This window comes from Eublepharis macularius, chromosome 12, assembly GCF_028583425.1.
Source record: "Eublepharis macularius isolate TG4126 chromosome 12, MPM_Emac_v1.0, whole genome shotgun sequence".
In the NCBI taxonomy this organism is placed as follows: Eukaryota; Metazoa; Chordata; class Lepidosauria; order Squamata; family Eublepharidae; genus Eublepharis; species Eublepharis macularius.
Window position 1 is genome coordinate 14,969,491 of NC_072801.1, and position 17,055 is coordinate 14,986,545.

Here is a 17,055-nt window from a genome sequence, read left to right on the forward strand (position 1 = left end):
AATGTTTGGTGCCTGATTAGGATCTGGGAGACCCTATTTCAAATCCCCACTTCTGTGGAAGCTCACTAGGTTACCTTGGACCACACTCTCTCTCAGCCTACCCTACCTCACAGGGTTGCTGTTGCAAGGATAAAACAGGGTAAGGAAGAATAGTGTTGTGAATTGCTTTGGGCCCTCCTTGGAGAGAAAAGCTGGGTATAAATCCTGCCAAACTTTTGGGTGAACCAGTTTCTGCTTGTCTCTGCCAAAGTGAAGAGACAGCAACATGAACAGTGTTATCAGACTCACACCTTGCTGCTTGGTGTGCCCTGCGTGGCAGAACCTAACCTTTTACACGCTGGTTGTTGTGGGTTTTCCGGGCTGTATCGCCGTGGTCTTGGCATTGTAGTTCCTGACGTTTCGCCAGCAGCTGTGGCTGGCCTCTTCAGAGGTGTAGCACCAAAAGACAGAGATCTCTCACTGAGATCTTCAGAGGTGTAGCACCAAAAGACAGAGATCTCTCACTGAGATCTTCAGAGGTGAGCACCAAAAGACAGAGATCTCTCACTGAGATCTTCAGAGGTGAGCACCAAAAGACAGAGATCTCTCACTGAGAGATCTCTGTCTTTTGGTGCTACACCTCTGAAGATGCCAGCCACAGCTGCTGGCGAAACGTCAGGAACTACAATGCCAAGACCACGGCAATACAGCTCGGAAAACCCACAACAACCATCGTTCTCTGGCCGTGAAAGCCTTCGACAATACATCTTTTACACTCTGTTTCTTAACTATGTCCTTGGCTTGCTTTGTGACTCCAAAGAGTCCAGCCATGCCTCCTTTTTATAGCCATATCTATATGAACCCATGGTAGGTAAAGGTGCAAGCATCGAGTCATTACTGACCTATGGGAGGACGTCGTATCACGACGTTTTCTTGGCAGACTTTTGTTACGGGGTGGTTTGCCATTGCCTTCGCCAGTCATCTACACTTTACCCCCAGGAAACTGGGTACTCATTCTACTAATCTCAGAAGGATGGAAGGCTGAGTCATCCTTGAGCCTGCTACCTGAACCCGGCTTCCGCCAGGACCGAACTGAGGTTGTGTGAGCAGAGCTTGGGCTGCAGTGCTGCCGCTTACCACTCTGTGCCACGGGGCTCCCTATGAACCCATGAGTCAGATCTAATTTTTACCCTCCCTTCTTGGCTTTTTGACTGACTGTTTTGGGTAAATCTTGACCCGCCAAGGCCCATTTGGCCAGACCTTGTGAGCAAAGGACTGGTTCTCCAATGAGGAAGGAAGGCAGGTGCTTCAGGGCTGGTGCGAGAGGTTTTAGATGAGGCAGGAGGACAGCGAAGGATCTGGGAAAGTATGATTTTATTTGTTTAACACACAGGAAAGGCACTAACCAGTGCAGCGGGAAGCCCGTTCATTCACAGCGGAGTGCAAAGGAGCCCCCTGAACCCACAGCCAGAGCTCATTGCTCAGCGTGCCGCTGGGTCAGGGGCTCAGGGCTCAAGGCAGTGGGACAGTTCCTCCTCGCTGACAAGGGCGGGGAAGCGCTCGCCCCCTTCGCACAACAGGGTGTAAATGGCACGATACAAAGAAGCGCAGGAGCCTTGCGGAGCAGGTCCGGGTTCGAGAAGTGGGAGGAGTTCTCCTTCCATGGCCTGGGCAAAAAGAAAGCAAAGTCTGGTGCTAGGAAAACTGTCTGCGTGGGAAGAAGCCCAAGAGGGAGACGGCCCCGAAAGGTTAAGAAGGCAGCAGTGGGAAGCCATGGATGAAAAAACATTATCATGGCCCAGGCTTCCAGGATGCCTGCTAGCTCTGAAGTGCCACCCGTGCTGCTCTTAGAGGTGGGGAGGCCCTGGGCTACGGACTGCGATTTGTGGCTCTGAAGCCAATGTGGCTCACAATATGGCCCTTTGAGGAGGAAAATGAAAGGAGGGGGGGAATGGAAGGGGGATGCTAGAATAACCACTGTGCGGAGGGAACGGCAGCCAAAGGTTTTTATGGGACTAAAGGGCTTCTTCAAAGACACTTTACAGAAAGGGAAATATGAGTTGAATGGTTGCCAGGAACCCAAGTTCGAATCATGCTCAGATTTACGCTAGTGTCCTAAAACAATCACACCTGGTGCTCCCGTATATCTTTACTACTTTCACAATAAGTGTGAAGTGGCCACTTCCCAATAAAGGACTCACAACAACATGTCACTTACCGGTAATGCTAAATTGTATAATTTCAGTAATACAAAGTATGTGTTCCTATACTGGCGCTTTGTGGATTTCCTGCTCTGCATTTTGACATATTCTGTTTCAGGTGGGCAGCTGTGCTGGTCTGCAGTAGAAGAGCAAGATTCGTGTCCAGCAGCACCTTAAGGACTAGCAGCGTGTAAGCGTGTAATCTGACGAACCTCCGACCTCTGAAAGCTCATGCCCTGGAAGTCTTGCTGGTCTTTAAGGTGCTGCTCGACTTGAGGTGGTCTTTTGCTGTGCCCCGAGAAGGACATCACCTTCTCTATGATAAGGGATACCTGGAAGCATGTATGGGCATATGTCTGAATACTTGAGGGCATCCCATGTTTTTAAGTTCAAGAAACACCCTTCCCACAATGCTTTTAATCTGGACTTTCTGGCAAGAAGCTTTCAAATAAGAAACTTTGACACACACATACACAAATATGACATGGCAGGGCTTTTTTTCAGCTGGAACGCGGGGGAATGGAGTTCCAGAGCCTCTTGAAAATGGTCACATGGCTGGTGGCCCCGCCCCCTGATCCCCAGACAGAAGGGAGTTGAGATTGCCCTCCGCGCTGGCGGCTGGATTTATTGAGTTAAGCCATCTCATTTTGGGTCTTCCTCTTTTCCTACAGACTTCCATCTTCCCTAGCATTACTGTGTTTTCCATTTGAGTCGTGTCTTCTTGTGATGTGACCCAAGTACGATGGCCTCAGTTTTGTCATTTTAGCTTCTAAGGAGAAAGGCTTGATTTGATCTAGACTCCACTTATCTGTTTTTTTGGAATGGAGTTCCAGAACCTCTTGAAAATGGTCACGGTGTGGAGGGCAATCTCCACTCCCCTCTGTCTGGAGATCAGGGGGCGGGGCCACCAGCCATGTGACCATTTTCTCCGAGGGCAACCCACTAAGTTCCACCACCTCTTTTCCCGGAAAAAAAAGCCCTGCATAAGGGTATGTTCGGAAGAAACATGATGCATCTCTTTTCCTCAAAACAGAGCAAGGTCTGGTCAGTGCGTGGATGGGAGGCCTCCCAGGAATACTACACACAGCTCCACACAGGATTATACATGGAGCAAACCAGCAGCGCTGCATCAGAAAGCATCGGCTAGAATCTATCGTAAGTCCAGAAAGCCCCAATATCAGCTAATGGTTTCTGGCCATCTCCCAACAAGGAAAAAGCACTGGCTTTTGACAGCTTATGAATGTGGAAGCTGCATTTCGCATCCTAGACCAAGGTGGCCAAGGGGAACCCCCAGTCAGCCGGTGTTAAGGTAAATGCCCCCAACTCAAGCATGCGCATAGGGGACCTGCTGGAATTGGGGGTGCACCAGAAAATTGTATGCTCCGTTGTGGCTCCAAAAAAAGTGGGACTCCTTAGGAGGGCGCGCATTAAATGTCTACACCTCCAGACTTTGGAGTCCATCGAAGAGAGAAAGGTCTGGGGCAGATATGGCTGCAAAGCACAGGAATGAGCGCAAAGACAAATCATGGAACAACAGGCAGCTCTTGGTTTCCAGGGAAAACCTCAATGGCAAAAAGCCACACAAAGTGGCAGATGAGACGAGTGGCACAATCTCAGCGCATGCCGTAAAACCCTGCAGAACCACAGCTACACTTAAAAGTAATTTAAAAAATTAAGCATTTGTTATGCACCGCAAGTCAGCCATTCCTACGTAGCACTTCACAGCATGGATTCGGCTTTTGTTTTACCATCTGTGTTGCACACATCCAACAAAGAGAGTCTGCAGCAACATGGCAAAAACATCACCTGCTCTGCATGCTGGCCCGCGACCTCTTGACCGCATCCTGTGCGGAAACAAAGGCCCCAAGGATCCATTTAAAAGTAGCCCCTCTCTAGGTAGACGCGCCTTTAGAAACCCCGTTGTGGCCTCTCACAATCTAACCCACTTCAACTGATCTTTGAACAATGCACAATTACCATTTTCAAGGTCACCGCAGGCTAGCAAGAGGGCTGTGTGTAGTGATGGGGAAAACATGCTATGGAAAGGTCAAGCAAGCCCAAAAAATGTCTTGCATTATGCAGAGGCAGAAAAATCAGAAGTACACACAACACTGTGCACAAGCCAGGGGCATTACTGGGGGGAGAATCCCCACCACATTCACCAAGACGTCTACAGTCAGAAGCAGGCCATCTTGCATCTCCTTGCCTGGGCCAGTTGCTCTGCTGCCCTTGAGAGCACGAGCAGCGGCATTGAAGATGGGTGGGCCTGGCTTGAGTTCAGCCTTTATACAAGCCCTAACAGCCAAGCCCAGGCTGCTTGAGAAATGGTTGTGTGAATCAACTCTCCACCACCCTTGGAGGGTCCAGTGCGGCAGCAGGAATTCCAGGAGACCTAGCAGAAAGCCGCCTTCCCGTGCCTGGTAGGGACTTGTTTGTTTTTGTGCGCTTTCAGCAAATGAATTTTCTTCTCGTTTGTGCTACAAGTTCTGTCTTCCGATGTTTCTTTTTGCCCCAAGGGTGGGGGGGGGGGGGCGTTATCAATGACTGTTCAGCGACGGAGGGGCTGCTTGTTTTACGGATTGTCTAATAGCCACCTGGAAGGTCAGGCAAGTGTTTCTAGATCTCTGGGCAAGATCAAGGCTGTGGTTGATGTTTCCTAATAAAAAGAATATCCAGCTTGTTCTTGGGAATCTGGACCTTGTCCACCCGACAGTCATACGCCAGGGGGTGCATAGCAGCTAAGAGAACAAGACTCAAGTCCCTGGTTCAAATCTTGCCTTACTAGGGGATCTTAAGTAAGCCTCCTTCTGCTGGCCCCACCCATCCTCCATATGTGATATGGCAATTTTCTAGGGCATGTCAAGCGGGGGGGGGGGGGACAGACAAAAGCAAAGTACCTCTTCATTCAAAGATCAGTTACCTATGAAACTTGCCATTTTCTGGGCATGGAGCAGGGGTCACTGGGGCAGGCAGGGGAGGGGGAGGTAGTTGTGAATTTCCTGCATTGTGCAGGGGGTTGGACTAGATGACCCTTGATGTCCCTTCCGACCCTATGATTTTATGATTCATTGCCAGAGGATGCAATGATGGCCGTTAGCTGTATTCGCTTTAAAAGATTAGGCAAATACACAGAGGGCAGGTCCATCAGAGGCCATTAGCCTTGATAATTCAGCGTTCAGAGGCAGTTGATCTCTGCATACCAGTGCTAGAAGGCAGCGTCAGGGACAGACCTTGGCCTCTATTCCCTGTCGGCTAGCAACTGTGTGAAACCGGAGGCCAGGCTAAGCGGACCACTGGTCCGATCCCGCATTGCTGTTTCTTCTGTTCTTAAAGGGAAGACGAAGTTACAATCTGCCAAATCAAGACACCCCGCTGGGCATATCCCCCGCCAGGTTACCTTCTGTATGTTGATCTGCCGGTGCAGCGTGGCCACCTGCAGCTTCAAGGCCTCCAGCTCCTGCAGCTCCTTCAGGCTGGAATAATAAAGCAGAGGTGGGGGCCCAAACGCCTCCGCCCCACAAGTCCTTTGCCTCCAGCGAAAAGGACCCTCTGCCGAGGAGGAGTCGGCTTCGCCGTGAGCGGAATCAGCTGGGAAAAGCTGCCTGTGGGACTCCACGGCTGTCAAGGGGAGGGAAGCACAAATCTCAGCCAGGCACAGAAGGCAAAAACGGATGGAAACTCGGGAAACAATGAAAAACATCACACCACAAATGCATAGTTCATGACGTCGGTATCCGTATCCTGAGGTCCTGGAGGAAGGGTGGGATAAAAAATTTTAATCAATAAAAATAAGAGCGTGGAAGGGATGGACAGAACCAGCACTCCTGCAAAATAACATGTTTTTGTTATCTGATTGCTGCAATTCAGACTCTCATATGCTGCAGAGGGATGTGTGCAAAGGATTCCACAAGCTCAACCCCACACTGATGCTTGATGTGTAGTGGGGGGTCCCAATGGGAATTTGGTTTCGATGCTGCCCTGAAGCCAAGGGCCACATAATAATTGGGTGTTCAGCCACAGCTAAAGTTACACTGACCAGGTTATCCTTGCCAGAACAATCAGCGCCTGCAAAAAACCAGCCAAGCAGGATCGAAGCAACATATTCTAACCCATCTCATTGTGATTCCGCACACGTTGGATAATGCACTTCCAATCCTCTTTATAGATCATTTGGAACGGATTTTTGTGTGTGCGGAACAAAAAATCCACCTCAAATGACTGATAAAGTGCATTGGAAGTGCATTATCCAACGTGTGCGGAATCAGCCATAAAGTGCATTGAAAGTGCATTATCCAACGTGTGCGGAATCAGCCATAGTCTTCTGAGGCAGACTCCTCAGACACATCAAAGCACCTCCTTCAACAGTGCGTGATATGCAAGCAGATTAAGGGTGCAAAATGCCTCCCCTCTTCTTGTTAAACCCACACACAGCCTTTCACACCAGTTTCAAATGACTTTAAATCTCACCCCTTCAAGCGAGCCTCACCTTCCTCTAGCTGGCACACTTTGTCCAGGCACTGAGAGAGAGCGGGTTGGAGGCCCTCCAGGGTCAGAAGAATTTCATACTCTCTCTCCCAAGTTGGGTTTTCTCCGAGAGAAGCTACAAGAGACGCAGAAATGGAAGGCTTGAGGCCACCCGTATCACCGAGCTTTGGTGTATTAAGTCAAAAGTCCTGCGGCACTAACTGAGCCACTGACCTTCTTCGCAAGGCCAAGCTGGACACACCTACTCTCTCTCTCTCTCTCTCTCTCTCTCTCTCTCTGCTCTTACGGCTGTTGCCTTAAGCAGAAATTAAAATGGGAAGAACCTTACTTAAAATAATTTCTCTGATGTTTAATTATTGCCCCTGTATATTATACCACAGAAAGAGTAACGGAATCATTTGTATCCAATAATAACCATGTCAACTGCACTTTCATATTAGGTCATTCCATATTTTTTAAGCAGAGGGGCGATGAAGTTAGCCCTTAACTTATTAAATATGGGACACTATAATCATATGTTCAGTGGTTTCAGTTTTATCAGGTGGGCATCTACATGTTCTGTTGGCATATGGTACTTTCTTGTATCTACCCTCCAAAACTGCCGAGGGAAGGGCATTCATTCTTGCCAGAGTAAAAGCTCTTCTGAGTTTTGGTACTGTCAAATGATAAAAATACGTTGGCAGTTGCATCGGGAGGGCACACCTACGCGACATGCAACACCCTTCCCTTTGACAGAAAATCATTCCCAGATGAGGAGGTGCCACGTACCAAGCCAAACCAACGGGCCTTATAGCCTAGCTCTGTATAAAACTCTCAAGTCTACCTCTCCCAAACCTGAAGAGCTCATTCCCAGCCTTATTTTAAGAACCCACCCCCTTAAAATTGCATCTCATGCTCATAGAGCATGCTCAGAGGGCCACCACGCATTACTTTTTATAGGGGTGTGCTCAAACACATTAACATGCAAGTGTTTAGAGGCATATCATACAAGATAATCAGGGAGACGAGACCGACTGCAGCTCTGTGTTGAGCGCACCCTCAGGGTTTGCTGCATACATGATATGCAGAGGAACTCTGAACCACAGATCCTCCCAGACCCCCCTCTCCAGCTGTAGTAACTGCGCTCCCCCACTCAGCAAAAGACACTGGTGAAGAGGGGTCTCTTTCAACTACCCTCAATGCATTTCTCACCTGGCACCTCAGTTTCCACATACTGGCTCATAAGAAAGTAGACACCATGTAGACATGTCAGTTCCTTCTCCACTTCAAGTAGGCTGAAAGAGGGTGAAGATGAGCAGAACTGACCTTGATCTTAAGGAAAGAGATTATTGGTAGGGGAAGCGGGGACTGAGAAAAAGGGATCCTGCCAGGGTCAAAGTCCTATCAGATTTGGTCGCTCTGAACTTAGTTGCAGCGTTTAGTGTCTCCATCTCCACAAGCGCGAGTTCTTTGTAGAGGGCACAGAAAGGGCAGTTTCTCAATCTGAGTGGGCCGAGATCAGGCAGGCTCCAAAGTTTTACACCTCCAATTAACTATAATCGCAGCCGATCTGCCTGACATAAGTTCAAACGTTAATGGCTTTGCATCCGTCAGAATATCACCCCCCCTCCACCTTCTGCTAGTGGAGAAGCTGAAGAATATGATGCTCCATGACACATAAAGGAATCTTTGGCAACATCCCAAGGCATCGTCATGTATAATCATCCCGGTTTTTTCCCTTTAACTGATTTTTTGGCATTAAGCCAAGCCCACAAGGGGGTTTGCAAGCACTGTGTAAAATCCAGTCTAGATAGTCATAAATGGGATTGTTATTAAATCACACCCTAGAATATCACCAAACCCTGTGCAAGATGGTTGCTAGTATTAGTTAACGCCAACAAGAAAAGCGTGCATCTACCAGGCCATGAGTTAAATAGCTTCATTTCTACAGCATGTGTGTGTGTACATTCAATTTATACACCACATTTCAAGACAACTACATGTCACACTCAAAGTGGTTTAAGAAGTGTATTATTATTATCTTCACACCTATCACCCTGAGAGGTGGGTGGGGCTAAGCGAACTCTGAGAAACTGTGACTGAGCCAAGGTCACTGAGCTGGCTTCAACTGGAGGAGTGGGGAATCAAACCTGGCTCTCCAGATTAGAGTCCTGCCACTCTTAACCACTGCACCAGCTCATGGGGAGATGTAGAAGAGAAGGAATGTGCGAGGAGATGGAAGCACCCAATGCCACTATAGCGGGAGTGCAGGGAGGATCAACAGAGGTATCAATTTCTAGGGACTGCAGTTTGAATGCATGGGAATCACGTGCTATGGATTAGCATTCACAAAAAACTACAGAAATGGGGCCATTCTAGAAGCCCAGGATAAGCATCATTCCGCACTAGCCCAGTTCCAGGAAACAACAGGAAGTCTTTCTTTCCTTTCTTCTCATCTACAGTTGCCTTTCACTGTGTCTGAAGCTAGCACAAAGGATACAGTCACTTGCAGTTTCTCCATAAAGTGATCCCGTGCAGTGGCTGCCTCTGGGCTTGTCTGGCAAAGGCGGCCATCTTCCCACAGCCTGAGTGTTTGTGACACGAAGGAGGAAAAGAGAAGTGGGGAGGGAAGGACAAGAGGAGCTGAGGTAAGTTAGGAAGCTGACACCAGGCACATGATTTCCTGAAAGGACAGACACACTGGGGAAGGTTTTTTAATGCTGTAACTTATGCACAGGATATGCCAGATGCAAATGTGCGCATTTATTTATCATTTTCCTTTGTACACTCTTGCTCCATCAATTCCAGCTCTGTAGGCATCAGTCCAGAAGCCAAGCCATAATCACGTCCAAGCTTGCTGTATGGGACTTGATACCTGTAAGCTTCTCATCATATATTACCACGTTCTTGCTTGGAACTAAGAGGAAAATAGTGATCATGTGGGGTTTAATCCCATAGTCAGAGCTTCTCTCAGTTATGGCCACACAATACAGCTGGAGTTGTACATAAATCATTCTCCAGGCTACCCAACCTCTGGCATCCCTTTAACGGCAGTCTCTCTTTGCAAATAGCCCCTCGATGTAAAGTAGCCTGTAGATTTCTAGAGATCCAGAAGAGTTAGCCGTGTTAGTCTGTAGTAGCAGCAAAATAGAAAAGAGTCCAGTAGCACCTTTAAGACTAACCAACTCTGCTGTAGCATAAGCTTTCGAGAACCACAGCTCTCTTTGTCAGATGCATGGAGGGCATCTGATGAAGAGAGCTATGGTTCTCGAAAGCTTATGCTACAGCAAAGTTGGTTAGTCTTAAAGGTGCTAGTGGACTCTTTTCTAGATTTCTAGGGAGATTCTGCAGATTTTTTTCTCTACTCTCTCCCATCCACTTGCGGAAAAGCTCTAGGTTGGACACAGTAGCTGTAGTAAGGTTACCTGGCGAGCCTGGAAGAGGCTTTTTTGTAAGGCACGGGAAGTTTCAGTGACGATCTGCAAGGAAGAAGACCGGGCTTATGTTAACCACCTGCATGCATACAGAAAGAGGCACTGAACAATCTTGTTGGGGAAACATTTTTCTTACTTGCCTTGAATTTCAAATTTTAGAACAGCAAGGAAATTGGATGTCTTTTTACTACGCAAGCATGATTAAAATATCATATCCATTATAATCCATGGGTTTCCCAGATCTCAGTGTGACACTCTTAACTGCTACACTTTGGGAACATGCAATAGATCTGTGATTGTAAATGTCTATTATTTCCAATCAGGGCTTTTTTTCTAGGAAAAGAGGTGGTTGGAACTCAGTGGTGGAACTCAGGACCGCACAATGATGTCACTTTGGGTCACCTGGAACAAGGGGGAGTTTTTTAAAGTTTAATTCGCCCTCAGAGAATATGGTCACATGGCCGGTGGCCCCGCCCCCTGATCTCCAGACAGAGGGGAGTGTAGCTCGCTCTCCACGCTGCTCCAGCTCCCCTCCGTCTGGAGATCAGGGGGCGGGGCCACCGGCCATGTGACCGTTTTCAAGAGGTGCCGGAACTCCGTTCCACCGCGTTCCCGCTGAAAAAAAGCCCTGTTTCCAATACAAGTTATATAGGAATGGAGCAGAATTTGCCTCCTGTTTGTGAAAGGAAAATATCAGTATTTATCGAACTGGCAAAAAAAAAAATCTGTGGGACTCTACCCCTTCTCCTGGAGGGTGGAGGTCTGTGGCGCCGTGCACATCCCAGGGGAGCTTTCTCTGGAAGGATGCTGCTCCATTCCAAGGAAGGATGGACTGGCACTTGCAAAGTCGCCCCCACCAGTAGAGTTGCAAAGTGAAGAACTCTGCTTCGCATCCTGGAGAGACTCAGACGTGCCAGGCAGCACTCTGGGATTTTCGGCAGCAGAGATCTTTCCATGCTCCGCTCCGGTTAATGTTACAGGCGACTTGTCTTTGGGGCAGGCAGCCCCTTTGGGCGAACTCTTCCCGTATACCTTTGACAACCTGCAACTCATCCTGGCCGATGTTTTCCCCTGCGGCCTTTTCACAGCCGGGTCAGTCCGATAAGGGGCTTTCAGCATATATGCTGAGAGCTTTTGGGGACATGCAGGTTTTTGACTGACAGGTGTCATTTTGACTGACTTAGCGACAGGTGTCATTTTAACCAGCTTGGAATTAGCCCCTTGCTGTTTTACAGCAACATGGGCCACAGGTTTCTTCTCCAACGCTTTGGTGCCTTCTGCAGTCTCACGTAGAGGAACTTGGCCCAGAAACTTCGATCGGACTTTTAGAGCTTTCTCCAGGGCTTTGTTAAGCAGTTCTAGTTCTTCAAGCTCCTCAGTTGAGGGCTCCCTTTCTGAAAATGTAGAAAATAATTAGTATAAAAATTATCCTGACCTAAGGAGTTGGGGGGGGGCAGGGGGCTCTTGCAGTTCCTTAAACGACTCAGAGATAAAGCTACAGTGTATTTGTGAACATTATATAGACAAGATGCTAAGTTTCTTCCTCAAGTGGTTGTGCCAAGTATCAACTGAATGCTCCTACTACAAGCATCACACGTTACTCTCTGTGTCACAGCAGAAGCCACTGGTCGAGAAAGCGGCTCTCCTTTACCTTGATTGTCAGAACTGCAGTCCTTGACTGTTGGGCTGTCAGGAGCTTGCAAGTTCCTAGCAGAGACAAAAGGAAACAAAACGTGAAACCAGCAACATATGAATTACTGGGCAGCCCCAGCTTTTACACAGGAATTTGAAGCATCATGAGCTGGTGTAGTATGGTGGGTAAGGGATTAAGCAGTGATCTGAGTTCAAATTTCGCTTCCACTGCAAATTCAGTACTTAAGCAGGCTTCACTTAATGCCTCACCATCTGCAACAAGATCGTAATTGTAGCCTACCTTACAGGGCTGGAAGGATTACAAGATAATGTCTACAAAGCAGTTTGAAAGACTGGTTCTCTTTGTACTGGTTCTCTTTGTACTGCAAGACACTCCTTACCTACCTACAGCCTACCTCACAGGGCTGTAAGGATTACTTACCTACCTACAGCCTACCTTACAGGGCTGTAAGGATTACAAGATAATGTCTATAAAGCAGTTTGAAAGAGCTCTCATTATTACTGGTTCTCGTTATACTGCAAGACACTCAGATTTTAGATTTTCATCTTCTCACTTTACTCCAAAACGAGGGGAAAGGGAATGTTGAGTTCCACAGTTTGTCTCTTCCATTAGCTGTAAACCCTTCAAGTACCCTCTTCCACTTTGGAACTTACCAGTCTCCGAGAACAGCACCGCACCGTACCAGCTCCCGCTGCAGCTGCTGCTGCTTCTCCAAACATTCTTCCAAGGCCTGAGTGAGTAGAGAAACCAGCCTAGAAATGGCACAAGAGGCACAAAGTTACTCCTTGTTTCCATCACACTTCAAGATCCAACATCTTGCTCACATCACAGGTTGCTGTTTTGTCCAGTCTTTTCACTCTGGATTCAGCAGTTAGGAAAGCCAACTGAACTCACTGTTGCCACAAAATATAGAACTGCCTACAAAACCTTTTCCTTAAATGAAGAGTGACCCCAAACCTTTGAAATGCTCTTCGGTTCACTGCCAGGAGAACACCACAAGAAACTTCGTCAATTTGATCTTCCCTTCTAGTTTGCAGCAGCAGCACTGGTAAAATCAACAGGTTAAAGTCCAACTGGAAATGGGAACTGAACTTCTTAGTTGGCAGCCGAATTGTGGAATTCAAGACAGCATTTGACTTTGTGTTATGTCTTCCTCCAACTGCTGGGTAGCCAAACATGCAGCTCTGCACACAACCTGAAATTGGTTGCATCTGCTGCAGAATTAAGAGACAGCTGGTAGCATACCATGTCAGACTAGGCCTGAGTTATGACTTTTGAATGCTATCACACATCCAACAGTCCCTGTAAAGAAGCCACTACTCCATCACATAGAACAAATTCTAGCCCAGCTCTGATTAGCAACAGCAAGGAATATCTTTTGCTTTCAAGCCTCACAGAATCTGGGCAGTCACTGCAGGAGACAGGGTCCTAAAGTAGATGGTACAGCTGTGTAGCGGTTAGAGCATCAAACTAGGACCTGGGAGAAACAGGTTGAAATCCCCACTCTGCCATGGAAGCCTGCTGGGCATCTTTGGGCCAGTCACACACTCTCAGCCTAACCTGTCTCACAGAACTGTTGTGGGGAGAAAAGTGGGGTATAAATGAAGTAAAAAAAATAACTAGATCTGAATACGTCACACTTTTCCATTTCCAAGCAGCCCGGAAAACCCACAACAGCCATAGCTCAAAGAAAATTTAATAGCTCAAAGCAGACTTTTTGTCCGATCTAGCTCAACAGATCTTATTAGCCAGAGTAGCTTAATGGGACCTCTGTATTGAAAGGCAACATACCTTTGAATATCAACAGCAAAAAGGGAACAACAAAAAGAGGAGTCTTTAGTCTGGTTGCCTTTCCATCCTGCTCAGGAACTTCCCAGCAACAACTGGCCTGAGGGGACACAAGCTGCTGGGCAGGGTGAGACTGCTGACCTGGTCCAGCAGGTTGCTCTTACTGGCCAGAACACCGAAACAGAACCTCTATGCTCAGGGACAGTGTACCTTAGCCTCTCAGTAACACACAATGGGGAGCACCGTGGCTCCTTTGGCCCTGGCTCGGGTGGGTTTTCTGGAGACCTCTAGCTGGCCCCTGCAAGAAACAGGAGGCTGGACTACATGGGCCTTTGGGGTGACCCAGCATTCTTGTTTCACCCCCCCCCCCCTCAAATTACAAACAAGTTCTGGGGCTGAACTCCGCCCAACCTGTCTGAAATTAGACTTTCTGCAGTTTTGACTCACCTCTGTGCACTGTCAGCGGGCAACATGAAGAACTGCGCGGAGGGGCGGGGGAATGAAAGGAGAAAGCCCCCCCAGGGAAGGCAAATGCCAGGGCTGTCCAAGGGGAACAGGCGTGTGCGCCCACTCCTACCTAATACTTCCGGTTCAAAACCGCTTTCCCACTCATTCCGATGCTGAACGGAAAGTACAGCAATGGAGTGGGGACCATAGAGATGCCTGCGGCCAGAGCGTCCCCAGTTCTAGCCCTAGACTTTAAATATACATGCAAAGTTGTACTTTTAGCGGCTTATTCTATAAAGAGAATCGTGGATTTCAGTGTTTAAAGGCAGCATAAGATTTCAGTCTTTTTCCATCTCTATGGTCCTCCGGACCTGGCCGCCGCTTCTGAGGTACTTGACCGGCCCGCGCGCTCGAAGTCTTGGCAGGGCTATTGTTAAACGTCTCGCCACGATCCAAATTATTCTAACCGACAGGCAGATTTTACAGCAAAACCCCCTCTGTAATCTATTTGTTCTTCTGCTTACTTCTCATCTTTCTAGTTCTCCCCACCCCCAGGTCACTTTTTGTAGATGGCGAATTTTCGCCCTGTTAGGACCCGCCTCTTAGCAACGACAACCAGGCCATAGCAACGGTCGGCATGCGGAAGCTTTTGGAGCCCCGGGGTTTAAACGAGAAGGTAAAATAGACCGTACCATGTCAAGATTGCAGGGGGAGACTTTTTAAACCGCTCCATATCACAAAGTCCCGCAAACAGGAAACTTATAGAGCAAGCAAAGGGCTTGAGAAACTTTGTCTCCCTCCTTTGCTATATTTCTATTTCCAATTATTTTTTTCGTCCTCATGGAAGGGCGTTGACAACTGGAAACCTCCCCCCCCCCCGACCTGCGGTCTGTTTTAAAGCCGTGCACTGTATCACCCCAGTGTGAATGCACTGCACTACTTCAGGCTGTAGGTGGGGGGGGGGCTGTCACATTTTGGACTGGACCCCTCTGTAAAAAAAACTCTTTGCAAATAGAAAGCGAGCGCAGTATACAAAGAGGGTTGGACTTTCTTTCCTGGCATGCTAGTTTGCTAGTTGATTGGAGTTTCACCTGCAATTTGCAGTGGTACAGTCCCTACTATCCGGTTAAGGCTGTACCCTCAGGTGTGTGAACTGGGTTCTTGGAAGTTGTCAGGTTGTCTATACCTGAATCTCACAGTCAGCAGTATTATAATGGTCCTGGGCTTGGTTTTGTGTATTGAGCTTCCAGAGAAGGGTAATGGAACTTGTGCATACCTGAGCAAACATCTGCCCAGGTAGAGCAAATAGGTAAAATGCCCAGGTAAAATAGGTAAAATGCCCAGGTATAGCAGATAGATACAATGCTCAAACGAAGGGTCAGTTCGTTTGAGCATTGTACCTATCTGCTATACCTGGGCAGGTGATAGTTGCTGGGATTCTTGCAAAATACTAAACTAAGTGAACGTTTGTTGATTTCATACTTCCACATCATCTTTCTACAAATGAATGCAAGCCAATTGCCAATAAAAATACACAAATGTAAATCTAAGATAAAAACAGAAAGCAGGAATTAAAGTGGCAACACAACAAGGAAAAAACAACTCACATGCTGTGAATTAAAAGTTTTTAAAAATCAACAGTCACACCCCAGGTACCTTGACATACACGCAAGACATCCCTAAAAGACACAAAGGAGATACTTTGGGGTGCCCTAAAGCCCCCCACAAAAAAGGGAGGGCAGTAAACCTGCAGCTAGTACAACTGAAAGGAAACCACAAATAGCTAAGGGAAAGAAACATCAACCAACTAAAAATTATTTTTAATAGATATACAGGATACTGTAAGTAGGAAAGCATTCGCACAAAAATCATAGAAGACCTAACAGCTTTTAACAGTCTTCTTCAGAGGTCTCTAAAATGTACTTAGTTCCTGTCTGTCTATCTGTCCAGTCCACACAAAGAATGAGCATTATAAAGGATATTGAGAATATAAACACAATGTCAATGTCCAGGGGTCATTTCATAGAAAAAGAGCTGGAGGGATTCATCAGCATAATTCATTAGCATATGTCACACCCCTTGCCATAACTGGAAGTGTGTCATGAGCATAACTGATTTGCATGTGCCACACCCCCTGACATCACCTATACTGGCTGTTTTGGACCCAATCGGCCATTCAGGGCCGAAATTGAGCCCAAAATGGCAAAAAAAGGGCTGAAAATGGCCGAAAAGTGGTCCAAAATGGTCAAGATCGGGCCACTGCTGAGCAGGAGAATGATCCACCACCCATCAGAGGCCCCAATCCAGGCCGAAACAGGCCCCAAATGGCTGAAAGTAAGGTGGGTGGGGCCACTTGACATGTGACCTCTTTGGGGAACTGCCGGAACTGCGTTCCTGCGCATTCCCCCTCAAAATGAGCCCTGTCAATATCACATTTCAGTCATTTTTATAGATCTTTTTGGAAACCTGAAGATGTGAACTGAAAAATAAACCCTTTCATTACATATGAAAAATATTAAACAGTGATTTACTTCCTTCATACCTCAATTTTTACCCCAATGGGGACCCAAAGCAGCACATATTCATTTTATCCTCACAACAACCGTGTGAGGTAGGTTAGGCTGAATGTGTCACTGACTCAAGGTCACCCTATAAACTGCAGTGGCACAGTGGGGACTCGAACCTGGTTCTCCCAGATCACAGTCCACTCTAACCACTGCACTATCTTTCCAGTTAAAAATAATAAATTTGTGCTCACAAATAATAGTCCAAACAGTTCTTGTAGTTTGTGACACTGTGACACTGAGAGATCTCTGTCTTTTGGTGCTACACCTCTGAAGATGCCAGCCACAGCTGCTGGCGAAACGTCAGGAACTACAATGCCAAGACCACGGCAATACAGCCCGGAAAACCCACAACAACCATCGTTCTTGTAGTCATCCTTACATGCAACAATTTGCATTGTACTGCACATAACAAATTATCTAACGGAAATACTTTTTTGTTTTTGTAGGGTGCAATCTTTTGAAAAGTAACATCGGCACTGGAAAGATGCAGACTTCTTCACTTGTTAAGCATTTCTCTACCT

At 47.3% G+C, this 17,055-nt stretch overlaps 1 protein-coding gene across 2 annotated transcripts; it reads right to left on the minus strand.

Annotated features, from left to right (window-relative positions):
* Window positions 1-1,343: 1,343 nt before the first annotated feature.
* Window positions 1,344-14,082, minus strand: TEDC2 (tubulin epsilon and delta complex 2). 2 transcript variants are annotated; one of them, XM_054994696.1, is made up of 10 exons: window positions 13,968-14,082; window positions 12,386-12,484; window positions 11,730-11,785; window positions 10,818-11,472; window positions 10,070-10,123; window positions 9,145-9,229; window positions 7,857-7,965; window positions 6,667-6,780; window positions 5,578-5,798; window positions 1,344-1,646 (listed from the first exon to the last, which is right to left on the minus strand). In XM_054994696.1, exons 1-10 carry the CDS (start codon window positions 13,991-13,993, stop codon window positions 1,485-1,487), a joined length of 1,581 nt encoding a protein of 526 aa, XP_054850671.1. In that variant the 5' UTR covers window positions 13,994-14,082; the 3' UTR covers window positions 1,344-1,484. The 2 variants fall into 2 exon arrangements, with proteins under 2 accessions (XP_054850671.1, XP_054850672.1); XM_054994697.1 differs by lacking the exon at window positions 10,070-10,123.
* Between the last annotated feature and the right edge of the window lie 2,973 nt (window positions 14,083-17,055).

Bases quoted from the DNA above. Each gene is read 5' to 3' on its own strand.
- TEDC2 (XM_054994696.1), bottom strand. From the start codon at position 13,993: ATGTTGCCCGCTGACAGTGCACAGAG. The intron at 11,473-11,729 runs GTAAAGGAGAGC...CTACATTTTCAG, and splicing joins CTGCAGTTCTGACAATCAAG to AAAGGGAGCCCTCAACTGAG. The intron at 1,647-5,577 runs GTAACCTGGCGG...CTTTTTGCCCAG, and splicing joins GGCAGATCAACATACAGAAG to GCCATGGAAGGAGAACTCCT.